General features: G+C 46.0%; 1 protein-coding gene across 1 annotated transcript in view; it reads right to left on the bottom strand.

Annotated features, from left to right (window-relative positions):
* The window catches only part of TRIM67 (tripartite motif containing 67), a 47648-nt gene extending 34382 nt beyond the window's left edge, over positions 1-13266 (bottom strand). The window contains exon 1 of the mRNA XM_063125656.1: positions 12325-13266. Coding sequence (XP_062981726.1) covers positions 12325-13266 — 942 coding nt within the window. The remainder of the gene's footprint in view (positions 1-12324) is intronic.
* Positions 13267-13624: the final 358 nt, after the last annotated feature.

Raw genomic sequence — 13624 nt, 5'->3', positions numbered from 1 at the left:
GTCCTGTGTTTGATAGGCTGCCCAGTCCAAGATTGGTTTAAAGTCAAAGAACCATAAGGAGGATGAACAGGGGCACCTTGAAGTGGCCCCTCAAGAGTTAGGACCCGAGCAGCAGACTGAGCAGGTACACAGGTCACCCGGGCAATCTTCCCCACCATGGTGAGATGCCTTGTTTTTCTATTTAAATTATAGTTATGATTTCCAACTTTGCGCCTATACATATCAGTTTGCATATGCACATGTTATGCAAATTGGCACCCTCTTTTATCCCCTTTTTGATAACACAAATTCCTATGTGGAAGAGGCCACCCTACAGGGAGCTTCCTAGATGGAGAGGGATGTCTTCCGCCCGATGCCTCCCCCCATACTGCCTGTGCTGTTCCATTGGCAGTGGGGCTGAAAAGAGGGCATTCAGGGATGCGGGTGTCGAGGGGGATATTGGAGAGGCCTTGGATCTACCAGATCCAAAGCCTCATCATTCCCTTGACACACACACACACACCGCGAAAGGCTAGAAAAGTGAGGCTGGCATACTTATTTTTCCTCCCATTAGCGTCAATGGAAGTGGGAGAGGAAATTACATGAAGTGTTTCGCATGCAACCCTGTAAATAGTTAATTAACCCATGATTTGCCAGGTTTATGTGCAAACAGGGCCACAGTCTTGTGAGAATTTGCACACCGGATTCTGTGCCACTCCCACAGTTCAGTAATGATAACTTTAAAAGTTGGAATATTCTTTGCCATCTTATCAATCGCAGGAAATCTCATTTCAAAGAACAGACAAATGGATTTCTTGAAGAGTGAACTGTATTTACAATGAGCTGGGATAACACATTTCAAATCACAAATAGCCCTGGGGGTGTCTTGACCATGTTGCTTTGCTGCTCATTCCTTCAAAACCCGGTGGCATCCCAGCTGCCAGGTGAGAGCAGCAAATCCATACAGCAGGAGGGAACGTGGGCTTTCCGGGCAGCACCGGGGGCCATTCGACTCATGAAGCCCACCCCCTGCCCCACTTTCCCACGCATCCCCCAACCTACGGTGAGCCTCAATCCACCCCTGGAACGCCCCAGCCTTGATCAATGGTGGAGACCATGGAGTAAAGCAAAAAGTCAGTGACTTTTTACGCGCCCAGTTTCAGGGGGAAAGCCTATGGTAGGTGTAAGTTGGTAACTGCATCGTATAAAATACGCAGCGCCACTGCCCAGCCACCACGGGGTATGCAGGGCATATAGACAGCCTCCATATATCTTTTTCTCTTTTTTGGAATAACTGGGTAATGCGGGTGGGTGCAAAGGTTGCAGGCCCTTTCCCGAGGCCATCTAATGACAAGAAATTTAGCAGGGGATCATGCCTTCATTTATGGTTTCCCTCAGGATCAAACTACATATTACACTAAAAGCATCTTTGAAGAGTTCTCTTTAGAACTCATTAGAGTTCTCCTTTTTAAAGGAGAACACACACACATAGCCACAGCAGCTGCAGAGGCCCAGTCCTGACTGGGACCATAACATAGGAGGTTGCTTGTTCCTCTTGAACCATTTTCTCCCTGAAAATCCCTCCCCCTCCTCAAAGCTACTATTTTTGGACTCTGCTCTCAAAACCCAGTTCTTAAGAGCCAGGTCAGCCACTATACATTGCCTTTCCTTTTGGTTTTTCCTTGAAGTCTTTTTTGCTACAATATTAGGATGACCATATGAAAAGGAGGACAGGGCTCCTGTATCTTTAACAGTAATGTAGGAAAGGGAATTTCATCAGGTGTCAATTGAAGTGGGTGAAATTCCCTCTTCATCACAACAGTTAAAGCTACACTAGCTATAGTAGAGTGGCCAGAAACAAAAGAGGGCAGGGCTTCTGCAGCTTTAACTGTTGTGATGAAGAGGGAATTCAACCACTTCAATTGACCCCTGCTGAAATTCCCTTTTCTACATTACTGTTAAAGATATAGGAGCCCTGTCCTCCTTTTCATATGGTCACCCTATACAATATTTTTCTGCCCATCTGCAGGCCGTCTACTATCACAGAAGGGCTCGTGTATCTCGGGAGACAGTCAGCAGCGTCCTAGAAAATAAATTAACTAAATAGCTGGCCACGCCCTTGTAAACAATCATAAACAATCGCAGCATTTAAAGCTCAGCTAAAAACTTTTCTTTTTCCTAAAGCTTTTAAAACTTGATTTTGTTCTGACTTTATACTGCTAGTTTTACCCTACCCTGTGCCTGTTTGGTGCATTCTCTTCCCCTCCTTATTGTTTTATTATGATTTTATTAGAATGTAAGCCTATGCGGCAGGGCCTTGCTATTTACTGTTTTACTCTGTACAGCACCATGTACATTGATGGCGCTATATAAATAAATAACAACAATAATAATAATAATAATAATAATAATAATAATAATAACAACAACAACAACTTTCTCCGCAGCCCATAAGTTTCTTCACAAAATATTGGACGGGTTTTCTTTGAGGCTCAACGTTGCAAATGCCATTGTTGAATAATGCAATCCTCTACATGTCTACTCAGAAAAAAGCCCCACGGAGTTCAATGGGCCTACTCACAGATAGGATTGCAACCTAAAGCAATCAATAATTCCTGACTGCAGCTATTTCCCCCAGATTTGTCTTAACCACTTGCACCTGACTCTTGTCAGTAGATCGCATGCAGTGATGGGCTCCGTATTGATTCTATAAGTAAGCATTAATTCCACTATTCCTCCTCAGATAAGCGTTCATTGTTTATTCTGTGCGTAATAGCAGCCACAGATTAATATTGATTTCTCTTACTTGATCTGGTTGCTGACTGGAACTTACAAATTGCTGCGTATGGGAGTCTTCAGGACTACCAAAGCCTGCTGGAGAGCTTAACTCCTAAGCACACTGAGGTCTGGTATACAATGTGGTGCAGTCAGTGTAGCTGGGGTGCCCAGGGTCAAAGTGCCGGTACTTCTTCTTTTTTATTATTAACAGGGATGTCATCTGCCACCCTGCTCAGGCCTCCCTGTTTCCTAGGGATCATATGAAAAGGAGGACAGGGCTCCTGTATCCTTAAACAATTGTATTGAAAAGGGAATTTCTGCGGGTGTCATTTGTATATATGGAGAACCTGGTGAAACTCCCTCTTCATCACAACAGTTAAAGCTGCAGGTGCCCTGCCCTCTTTTAAATCTGGTCACTCTAGTATAGCTCCTGCAGCTTTAACTGTTGTGAGGAAGAGGGAGTTTCGCCAGGTTCTCCATATATACAAATGACAGCTACTGAAATTCCCTTTTCTAAGCAACTGTTAAAGATACAGGAGCCCTGTCCTCCTTTTCATATGGTCACCCTACTGTTCCCTCTAAGCTGAACTGCAATCCTCAAAGGAGCTGGACCTTGAGCTAACCGCTACACTTGCCCTTTGCCAGCTCACTATTCTATGACTGATCCCAATGAAGTGGATATTATGTATTAATGCTCTGTGTTTGTTTGTGTGTGTGTGTACATCCACGAACCGATGGATCAACGCTGCTGCTTGCATGTTTGGACTCTCCTTGGCTACACAGATTGCCACGATGAGCGCTTGCACTTCAAAATATACCACTACAACACTGGGTACAGTCCCTCCACTAAAAACCACTTTGATAGATCAGATAGGGTGACCAACTGTCAGGATTTCCCCGGATTTGTCCTGGTTTTTGTTCTTTCCATGGTGTCAGGGGGATTTTCTATAATTTTCAATAATGTCCTGGAATGATACACCTTCCTCTTTAAGGCTGCCATTAGCATGGCAGGAGGGAATGACATGCTTTCTTGAGGCACGTCATTCCCCCACTCCGAGTTCCAATTGAGGTCTTAAAGGGGAAAGTGGGTCATTCGTGGACATTATAGGAAAGGCCCCAATTGGAGTGGATGGTGGTGGTGCAGAATGAAATCTTTTCCCCTCCTCCACTCCAATCGGGTTCTTTAAGGTGGCGGGGGAATAATGTACTTTCTGCAGGACTCAGAAAGCTGCTTCCCCACACACACACTAGGTGTCCTCTTTTTTGGTTTCCCAAATATGGTCACCCTAAGATCAGACAAACATAAACAAAGTCCAACATTCTGCTCCCAAATGCTTCTCAGGAGCTGCCTTGAATGCCATTTTCTTTGGTAAAAAGGCAGGTAGCTGGGGGAAAGGCAATAACGGCCGGGAAAGGCAACGGCAAACCACCCCACCATAAGGCCTGCCAAGAAAACGTCAGCGAAAGCTGGCGTCCCTCCAAGAGTCAGTAATGACTCAGTGCTTGCAGGAGAGGTTCCTTTCCTTCCTTCAGGGTACAAAATCAAATCAAAACAATCGATAAAGATTTAATTCACAAGCAAGATATGAAGGTGTGTTTATCCCTTGCTGTTTGCGGAGCATTTCCTGCCAAACCCAGTGCTATAACTACTTATTTCTATGCTTGGGGCAGCTCCCCCCAGTTCTATGCATGCAATTCTGTGGACTGGGCCTCTGGGGAAAGTCACATTGCTTTGGTTTTCACGTCCTCATCTAGCATTATTCACTGGCTGAATGTGCTTTGCTGTGTTAGGCTGCGTTTACAGAGCCGACTCAGCTGAGCCTGCTGCACCCTCTGCATCCCTAAGCAACTATACCCACTTCGAAAGCAAGTCTGATTATTCGAAAGTGCAGGTTTCCTAGCTTTACAACTATTTCTACATTCCTGATACAATGGAACAAAAAATCTGTTTGCTAATGCTTAAAAAAAGGGGGGGAAAGACATTCTCTGAGCATTGACAGTTTGAAACTGTCTATGATAGGTATTCTAATTCTCCATCCTCCTTCATAAAAGCGTAAGAAGAGTCCTGCTGAATTGGACCAGGGGTTCCATCTAGTTCAGCATGCCGTTTCCATGGCCAAAGTCTTCTGGGAAAGGCACAAGCAGGGTGTGATGATGGCAAGAGCCCTCCCTTGCGGCTTGCCCCCGTTTCAAACTGGAATTCCGAGGAAGTCTGCCTTTGACTCTGGGGTGGGGGTGGGGGCGGGGGCTCCATTTAGCTAGCATGGCTAATTATCCATTGATACACGTGTCCTCCACTGAAGACTTATCCTGCACTAAATGCTGCCTAGGGCATTTTGTATATAGGCGGAATATAAATTTATAACTTGAATAAATAATAATAACAATAATAAAGTCCCTAACCCCTTTTTAAAGACATCTAAGCCTTTCATCTATTGCCACCTCTTGTAGCAGAGGATTCTACAAGTGAGATTTTTATTTATGTATTTGATTTCTACCAAAGAAAAATGGCACTCAAGGTGGCTGTATACATTGTGTAAAGAAGAGCCACTTTCTTTTGTCTGTGATGAATGTCTGCTGCCATTCAATTTGGTGAAGTATTCTAGTATTATAAGAGAGAGAGAGAGAGAGAGAGAGAGAGAGAGAGAGAGAGAGAGAGAGAGAGAGATCCCTTTATCTGTTCTTTCCGTGGTTGGTATAATTTTGTAAACCACTTCTCATGGCTGTCTAAATGTTCAGAAAGCTTTCCGACCGTTATGCAGAGCTGTAGGCCAAAACATCTGGAGGGCCCCCAGTTGCCTACCCCTGATCTATTGAGTGCTGCTTTCTTCTTGTACAAGTTGTTGTTGTTGTTGTTGTTGTTGTTGTTGTTATTGTTGTTATTATTTTGGAACTCAACTGCTATACTCATCTCTGACATGATGATTGAAACCACATACACCAGCCTTGCCAACCTGGTGCTCTCCAGATGTTTGTTGGACTACAACTTGTGGATAGCTCTCACATGAGAGAACTGTGCACACAGCCACATGTGTTCTTTGTATGTCGTTTGATATTTCTACAGCAACTGCTCACACTGCTGAAGCAACAGCTGCTTTCCAGTTTAAATTAGCACATTTGAACTGTGAAGTTGTGTGCTTTGGCAGGAAGTGTCAGAAACCTCTGGCTCTTCAACATGGTCAGTTATCTTTATGAAGAGCCTGGAGACCACCTGAAAGGGGTCCAGGGGCCATTGGGGATCGTGCCATTAAGATCCACTGATCATCTCTAATTGGTATTCCTGGTCAGAATCCACTGTACCCCAAAATCGTAACTTTAGTGTCTACATTATTCAGATAATAGTGTCCAAAAGTGGTTAGTAGGCTAGAGTAAGGTTTCTCATGACAAAGGTGCCTGGTGGACTTGGAATTTACCCTACATGTGGAATAGTTAAAGAATTTCCCTTGATCATTTACACCTCACAATTCCTGCTTTTACAAAGGTATACTGCACCATTTGGAAACGTGACATTCAATCTGCTTATTCAATGGCTTCCAAATTATTCAGAAGATATTTAAGCACAACAAAAAGGCGGGATTCCTAGACATATGGGCAGGAGGAGGAGGAGGAGGAATCTATTTGCAAAATAGTTGTGACTAGCATATGTTCGTGATGGGTGAGTGTCCTCCATCCCCTCCCACTGCCGTATCCGTGCCGGAACTCATAAAACCTGATGAAATGTGCAGCCCAGTTCAGCACATGGCACTTTAATTTATGTTTTAGTCATTAAGATGAGGCTCAGAAGGCTGTAAATTATGGAGAATGGTGGCATGCGTAAAAGCCGCTGCAGCCAGTTTCAAATATGTGATGTTAACATGCAGTACACTGGAAAGAGGACATGCAATGAGGCTGTTGGCTCACTGACGTCACTTTTTCACCCTGCCAAAGATATTGCACATGGATAATTAACACTTGTAAGAACACAAGATAATCACTATTATCACAAAAATCAGTTAATTGTGTGTTTCATTTTCTAATTTCTCCCCAGTATTTACAAGAAAAGCATGTAAAAGCATCAGAGAAAATGACATCCTCTCCTAGCAGCAAGGAGCAATAAACCCTACGAGTTACACTGACTTCTGGTGTCCAGTTTTGCAATTAAAATGGAGGAATTACATGAAATTACTCAATTAACCAATCACTTTACACCAAACATTTTTACAGATTGTGTTTATCAACCCTTATTCAAAGTGTAATTCAAGTTGTTCATGACTCTTCCCAAATACTATTTACCCTAGAATGCTGAAGTCATTTGATAACAGCACACTGGACATTAATCATGCTTTCAGCATTTTGTTGTGTAGGACAGCATTACAAACTCAATATCATTTGTCATCATAATATCCTAGTACAGTAAATATTATTATTTTATGTAGGGAATGGTGTTAGAATTACTTGCCAATGGACTCTTTGGATTCACTGGAGTCTGAAGGGAAAGACGGAACTGAGCTCTCCCACCTTTTATAATAACAATGTTCAGCACTTATATATTGCTTTGAAGCATTCAAAGTCTTTCACATACATTATGTCAGCAACCATTACAACCCCCCTGTAAAGTAGGACAGAATTATAACTTCCACATTGCTAGAGTGATCATATGAAAAGGGGGACAGGGCTCCTGTATCTTTAACAGTTGCATAGAAAAGGGAATTTCAGCAGGTGTCATTTGCACGCATGGAGCACCTGGTGAAATCCCCTCTTCATCTCAACAGTTAAAGATGCAGGAGCTATACTAGACAGACCAGATACAAAAGAGGGCAGGGCAAATGTGCAGGGAGTGGAGGACTGACAACTGGTGGCTTAGTTCTAGAGTTTTCCAGATGAGGCTTTTATTGTGCTATTGCCCTGCCTCATTCATGGAATTGTATTGGCTGTCTCGAAGTTGTCATCTTCCATTTGTAACCCTTCTGTGTTTTCCCCGTCTGTTCTGTCTTATTATTATCACCAAAAATCCTTTAAGGAGGAAAAGACAGAACAGTTGCACAATGCCTTTGGATTGGGAGGGCAGCGAACTGCCTCAGGGTTGGATGCAGACTTTGTCATACTCAAAGTAGACCTATTGAAATCCATGGATCTTGTTAGTCGTGAGTAACTCAAAGTCCCATTCATTTCAGTGGTCTTCTTTAAGTAAATCATACTTATAGGGGTAGGTCTGGATCAAACCCATGGTCTTTTAACCACTACGCTGTGCTAACTTGCAATATCCTGTGCTGTGAACTGCCTCCACTGTCTTCTCATCCCAGATCAGATCAACTGCTGAGAGTTCTGATGTGCTAAAATCAAAGTCTTAATATATTTATTGGAATTTTGGGAATATTTCTCAGATTCATTTCAATTGCATTCATACTAGAGAACATCCTGGAGAATTCTGCTCTTGTGCAAGAGGCGGAGCTATCTCGATATTGCTGTTCTTTGGAAGATGCCTGCAATTCTGCAATAAAAGTCTGATTAGGCTACCACCAAATGAATGTTTTTTTGATTGGAATCAATAATGTAGGTATATGAATACATTTAGGGCCATAGATCAGTGCTAAGGCAGCCTAGCCCCCATTTTGCATCCTCTGCAATGCAGGTGTGTCCAGCCCCAGAGAAGAAGAAGAGCTAGTGCTGTGCCAAAATTTGTCCTCCAATTTCCTGAAAGTTTTCTTCCCTCATTGAAGAGGCTTCCATTTTTCTGCGCCATTCTCGAGGAGTTTTATAGCTTATTTTTTAATTTATTTTGGTGTTAGTTTTTGAGCTTAATCACTGTGAGGCAGCCAAGGATGCTGTGTGTCCGTCCGTCCCACTTTCTATTACACATCTCTCCATTGCTCTCCAGCTTTCTAGGCTGCCTGTGCTGCCTAAGCTGTAAAAGCCCTATGAAAGGAATTACCCCTAGGCTTTAATTGGAGCGTGGGAAGCCAAGGAGACTACAGGCTGCTGCAGAGATGAGTGTACAATGATGGATAGGATATTTGCAAATATTCCTTGGCAACCTCATAAGTAAGGTAATTGTAAGGGCCCCAAAGCCAATCAAGGAGAATTTCCCCAAAATTTTCTTCTCCTTTGAAGTTCTTTTCAAAGGCAATTCCTTTTCTATCAAATTGAATGAGGATGGCCAAGAAAAAAATGTGGGAGAATTTTTCAGCACAGCATTTAGGATGCGTTTAGGGCCATAGCTCAGTGGGATAGCACATACTTTTCATGCAAAAAGTCTCAGGTCTTTCTGTGTTCCATTCACTTGCTGTGCAGTTCGATTGAGAGCCCCTGCATTCGCTTGGATCTATTTTGGGACTTGGAGGAAACAGGCATTTCTGTTTATTTTTCCCCAAGAGAAGGAGAGCTGTTCCTAGAGGAGGATGGGGATTCATTGCAGAGGTCTAAAAACTGGATAGGGAAGTAGGCACGGGGCATCCTGGGATATTGAGCTAAATCAAACAGGAACAGCCACTTGTCACTAAAATCTTATTTTAAGAAGTTGAATCAAACATTTAGAAAAATCCCATGTCACTACAATCCCCAGCACAGAACTACTGCCTCAGAATATACACGGCAGGTGCATTTTTGAATGTACCCCACATTAAAAAAAATAAATCTCCCTGGCCAAAGTTAGAACATGAGGGGAAAGTCTAGGCTAAATGTTTTCTTTCTGACATGCTAGTTTTCCACATGCAGGGCAATTTGCACATAGTGGGGTGGGGGTGGGGGTGGGGAGTGCATTCAAGTTCTCCCACATGTGCATAACTGAGCTGACACATTCTCCTGGGGGCTGGACCATGTATAACGTATACATTATTTAGCAATAAAAAGCACTTCATCAAAGTGCAATATGAATAATCAATAAATGCTTGGTTGGCCTTTGCTTCCCAGCAAAGATAGATGGACTTAATTGGTTTTCAGATCAATTTCTAGATCATCATGTCTTGCTTAAGAGTAAAGAAAATTTAACTGCATTTGTTATAAATCATACCAATACTTTCCTAGAACACCACCTTCCAGATAACTATGAACTGCAACCCTGTGATGTGATTTGGTTCAAATTCTAAAGCCTTACTGAATAGCTAATAGTTGGATGACCAGAAGATATTAAATAAATTAAGAAAGAAGCAGGAGGAGATACTGTGAATAGACCAAAATTAGCACTTATTTCTAATTCTTTAACCAAATCATCCCAGTGATTTAAGAGCCAGTTATTTAATCCACTTCTAAGTCTGCAACTCTTGACACATCTTAGCTATTCAGCAGTCTTGTGAATTGGAAATGGAACCCAGAGACTGTTCATGCATCAACCAAAAATAATTGTGTTTTTGCATGGAATGTTTTTATTGTTTATTTATTGCATTTTCATACTGCCCAATAGCCAAAGCTCTCTGGGTGGTTCACAAAAAATAAAAAGTTGCAGGAATCTTTCTTTAGGGGAACTTTTGCAAGCATCTTCCTAACAAACTTTAAATAGGCACCGATTGCTTTACTCAGCAAATCTCCTCCAAAATCTCACCCCCTACAAACCACCAATACCTTCCACTATAGGGCTTCCGTGGTCCAGGGTGATCACTCTGCCCTATTCCGCTGCTCCAAAGTGGTTGCTCTAAAGCTGCAAGCAGAAATTGGTTCAGGATGGGAAACCTTTGTGGCAAGCTCCAAAGGAGATTAGTGAGAGCTGCCTAGGCAGGTGGCAAGTAGTATTTATTTATTACGTTTCTATACTGCCCAATAGCCAAAGCTCTCTGGGCAGTTCAAAACCATGAAACACGAGGCTTTAAAATACAAAATAAACATTTAAAAGTCTAAAACAACAGTATAAAATAATAACCAAATAGAACCCAGCAGCATTGCAAGATTTAAAATACAGTATCAATTTTAAAACAGAAGCTGAAAGACAAAGATGCCTGGCAAAAGAAGGTCTTCAGCTGGCACCTAGAAGAGGATAACGTAGGTGCCAGATAAGTCTCTCTGGGGAGCTCATTCCACACCTGGGGTGCCACAGCAGAAAAGGCCCTCTTCTTAGTAGCCACCCAGCTCACTTCCTTTGGCATGGGTTCCTGAAAAAAGGACCATTGAGGACAACCTCAGGGTCCAGGCAGTTACATACGGGAAGGGATGATCCTTCAGGTAAACCAGCCCCAAGCCACTTAGGGCTTTGAATGTTAATACCAGTGCTTTGAATTGTGCTATATGAGGATTTGGCTCATATAGTTTTATTTGTCTCTTATTGGGATTGGCTTGAGAAAGTCACTATTGTTCCTTGTTGGGGAATATGCCTTGTTGCACAAACAAATGCTATAGAGATTGTAAAGAACTGTGAAGCTTTAAATGGGTTGTTAAATGTTTGGGATGAACATTAGAGAAGATGTTAGGATGCTCATTCAAGATCATGTAGTTTAGCTGTCCCTGAACACATGTTAAGTACCCATTTATAAACACAATAAAGCAGTTTAAAAGGAGAGAGAGAGAGGAGACTCTGAGATATACCAGGGCTGAATCCAACCTCAAAGCCACATGTTATGCTATGCTGTGGTGACTCTGTTCCCCCGCCCTACTTGCCTGATTTTGCTCAGTGGTGATACATATGTACTCTACACCTCCCCAGAGACACTCTTTTGTTTATCACATGTTCATGGGGCTAAATCCAACGTTAGTTCTATGCAGAATAGATCCATTGAAATTACTGGGACTTAAGTTAGTTGTGACTAATTTGAGTCCTGTTCATTTCAATGGGTCACCTCTAAGTAGGAGTAACATTGGATACAGCCCATGCGTTTCAGAGCTGAGTGCTGCTATTCGAAACATATTCGTTCTGAAGCTGAAATTAAATCATGGTAGAGCTTGGTTCAAAGATGTACTTTCCTCCCATGCTTCCTGTACTTATTCAATCTATAGTGCTGAGATTCTTGCCTGCAATCCTGATTTCCAGCACTCTTTTATCCTTCTGTTGCAAGCCCCCCCCCCCAAGTGGGTACTGGTGGATCCTATGGCAGTGGGACAGACAATCGGCTCTGGGTTCCAATCAGAACTAGTCAGAACTCTAAAAGAGATATCCAAGGCACTGAACCCATTGTGGGATCGGGTTTGGCACCTTGGACGGCTACTTTTATTTATGTTTTCATTTATTATTGCATTTATATCCCGCCTTTTTCCCTCCAAGGAATCCAAAGCGGCGTACATAATCCTCCTCCTCCTCTCCATTTTATCCTCACAACAACAACCCTGTGAGGTAGGTTGGGCTGAGAGTCTGTGATTGGCCCAAAGTCATCCAGTGGGTTTCCATGGCCGAGTGGGGACTAGAACCCGGATCTCCCGACTCCCAGTCCAACACTTTAGCCACTACACCACACTGGCTTTTAGAGTCCTGCCTGGTTCTGACTGAAACCCAGAGTGGATTTACTGCCCCGCCGACACAGGAGCCACCAGCCTCCACTCGTCGCCAGGAGCCAATGGCAGCCTGGCTGTGTCCGTGTGCCTGCTTCGCGGGCTCCCGCGTTGGCCAGAAGGGGGCGCAAGCAGGGCGAGACTGAAAGCGGCGAAGCTCGGGCGCTCGCCTTGGCTTACCTTGTGCTGCTTCCACATGGCTCCCAAGGCCTTCACCTCGTGCTTGGCGTGCTTGCCTTCCTCCAGGCACTGGTAGCAGACCGGGCTCCGGCAGGTCACGCAGTACATGCTGTAGTTCTCCAGCTCGTGGTCGGCGCAGGTCGGGGCCTTGCGGGCCACCGCGACGGGCGCCTTGCTCCCCACGGCGCTAGGCCCGCCCGCGCCGCTAGGGGCGCCCTGCTGGCTGGGCGGAGGCACCAGACGGTGCTTGGCGAAGGGCCCCCGCGACGGGTGGCACTTGACCTGGCAGGCGGCGCAGTAGAGCACCTCGCACTGCTCGCACATGACGGCGGCCGCCTCCGGGGGGCTGCGGTCGCACAGCTGGCACTTGGCGGCGGCCGAGGCGGCGGCCCGGCCCTGCTGATAGCGCTGCACTATGGCCTCCAGCAGCCGGTTGCGCTGGAAGCCGCGCAGGCCGCGGTGGTCCAGCGAGGCGCTGCGATGGCACTGCGGGCACGTCAGCGAGGAGCTGGTGCCGCCTCCCCGGGGAGCCGCCGCCGCCGAGCCCGGAGGCGGCGGCACCAGGGGCAGCACCCGCACCCCGTTGGGAGACTTAAGGCTCGGGGTGTAGGAGCCGTAGCCGCTGTCGGTCTCGCTGTGCAAGCTCAGCTTGTCCGCGTGGTCCACGCCGCCGCCGCCCCCTCCGCCGCCGGCTCCCCCGCCGGCCCCGCAGTCATAGTCGAGAGAGGTCGGCCCGGCGGCGGCGGCGGCGGCAGCCCCGGCCCCTGGCGCCGCCGCCGCAGGGCCCCGCGGGTGCAGCATGGCGGGCAGATGCTGCTCGGTCTCCGGCGTTTGCACGGCGATGGTGCGGGCGCAGGGCAGGCAGACATTGTGCGAGCAGGGCAGGATGATGGGCTCCCGGAAGAGCGAGCCGCACACGGGGCATTTGAGTTCCTCTTCCATGGCCGCGGCGGGCCGCTTGGGTCCGAACAGCCGAGCCGGCGGGGTGGGGGTGGGGATGGAAGCGGTCAGCGCGAACGCGGCGGGGCACAGCAGGGCTGGTCGCGGCTCGCCCTGGCGCCCTTTCCCTCCATCTTCCGCCGCCGCTCGCTTGCTTCCTTCCTGCTGCTGCTGCTGTTCTTGCAGCTGGAAAGATGTCGGAGCGGAGTCAGATTTCAGCACCACGGCAGGGGAGGACAGCTCCTGGCTGGGCGGAGGTCGGCGAGTTCACCGCCGCGGCGGGGATGGACAGCTTCCCCAGCGGGGCGGCTCGAGCTCAGTTCAGCACCCGCGTGGAGTTGGACAGCTCCCCCGGGGTGGA

The sequence above is a fragment of the Elgaria multicarinata genome, chromosome 4, assembly GCF_023053635.1.
Source record: "Elgaria multicarinata webbii isolate HBS135686 ecotype San Diego chromosome 4, rElgMul1.1.pri, whole genome shotgun sequence".
Taxonomy (NCBI): domain Eukaryota; kingdom Metazoa; phylum Chordata; class Lepidosauria; order Squamata; family Anguidae; genus Elgaria; species Elgaria multicarinata.
Note: the sequence above shows the minus strand (reverse complement) of the source record. Positions and strands in the feature narration are given on the sequence as shown.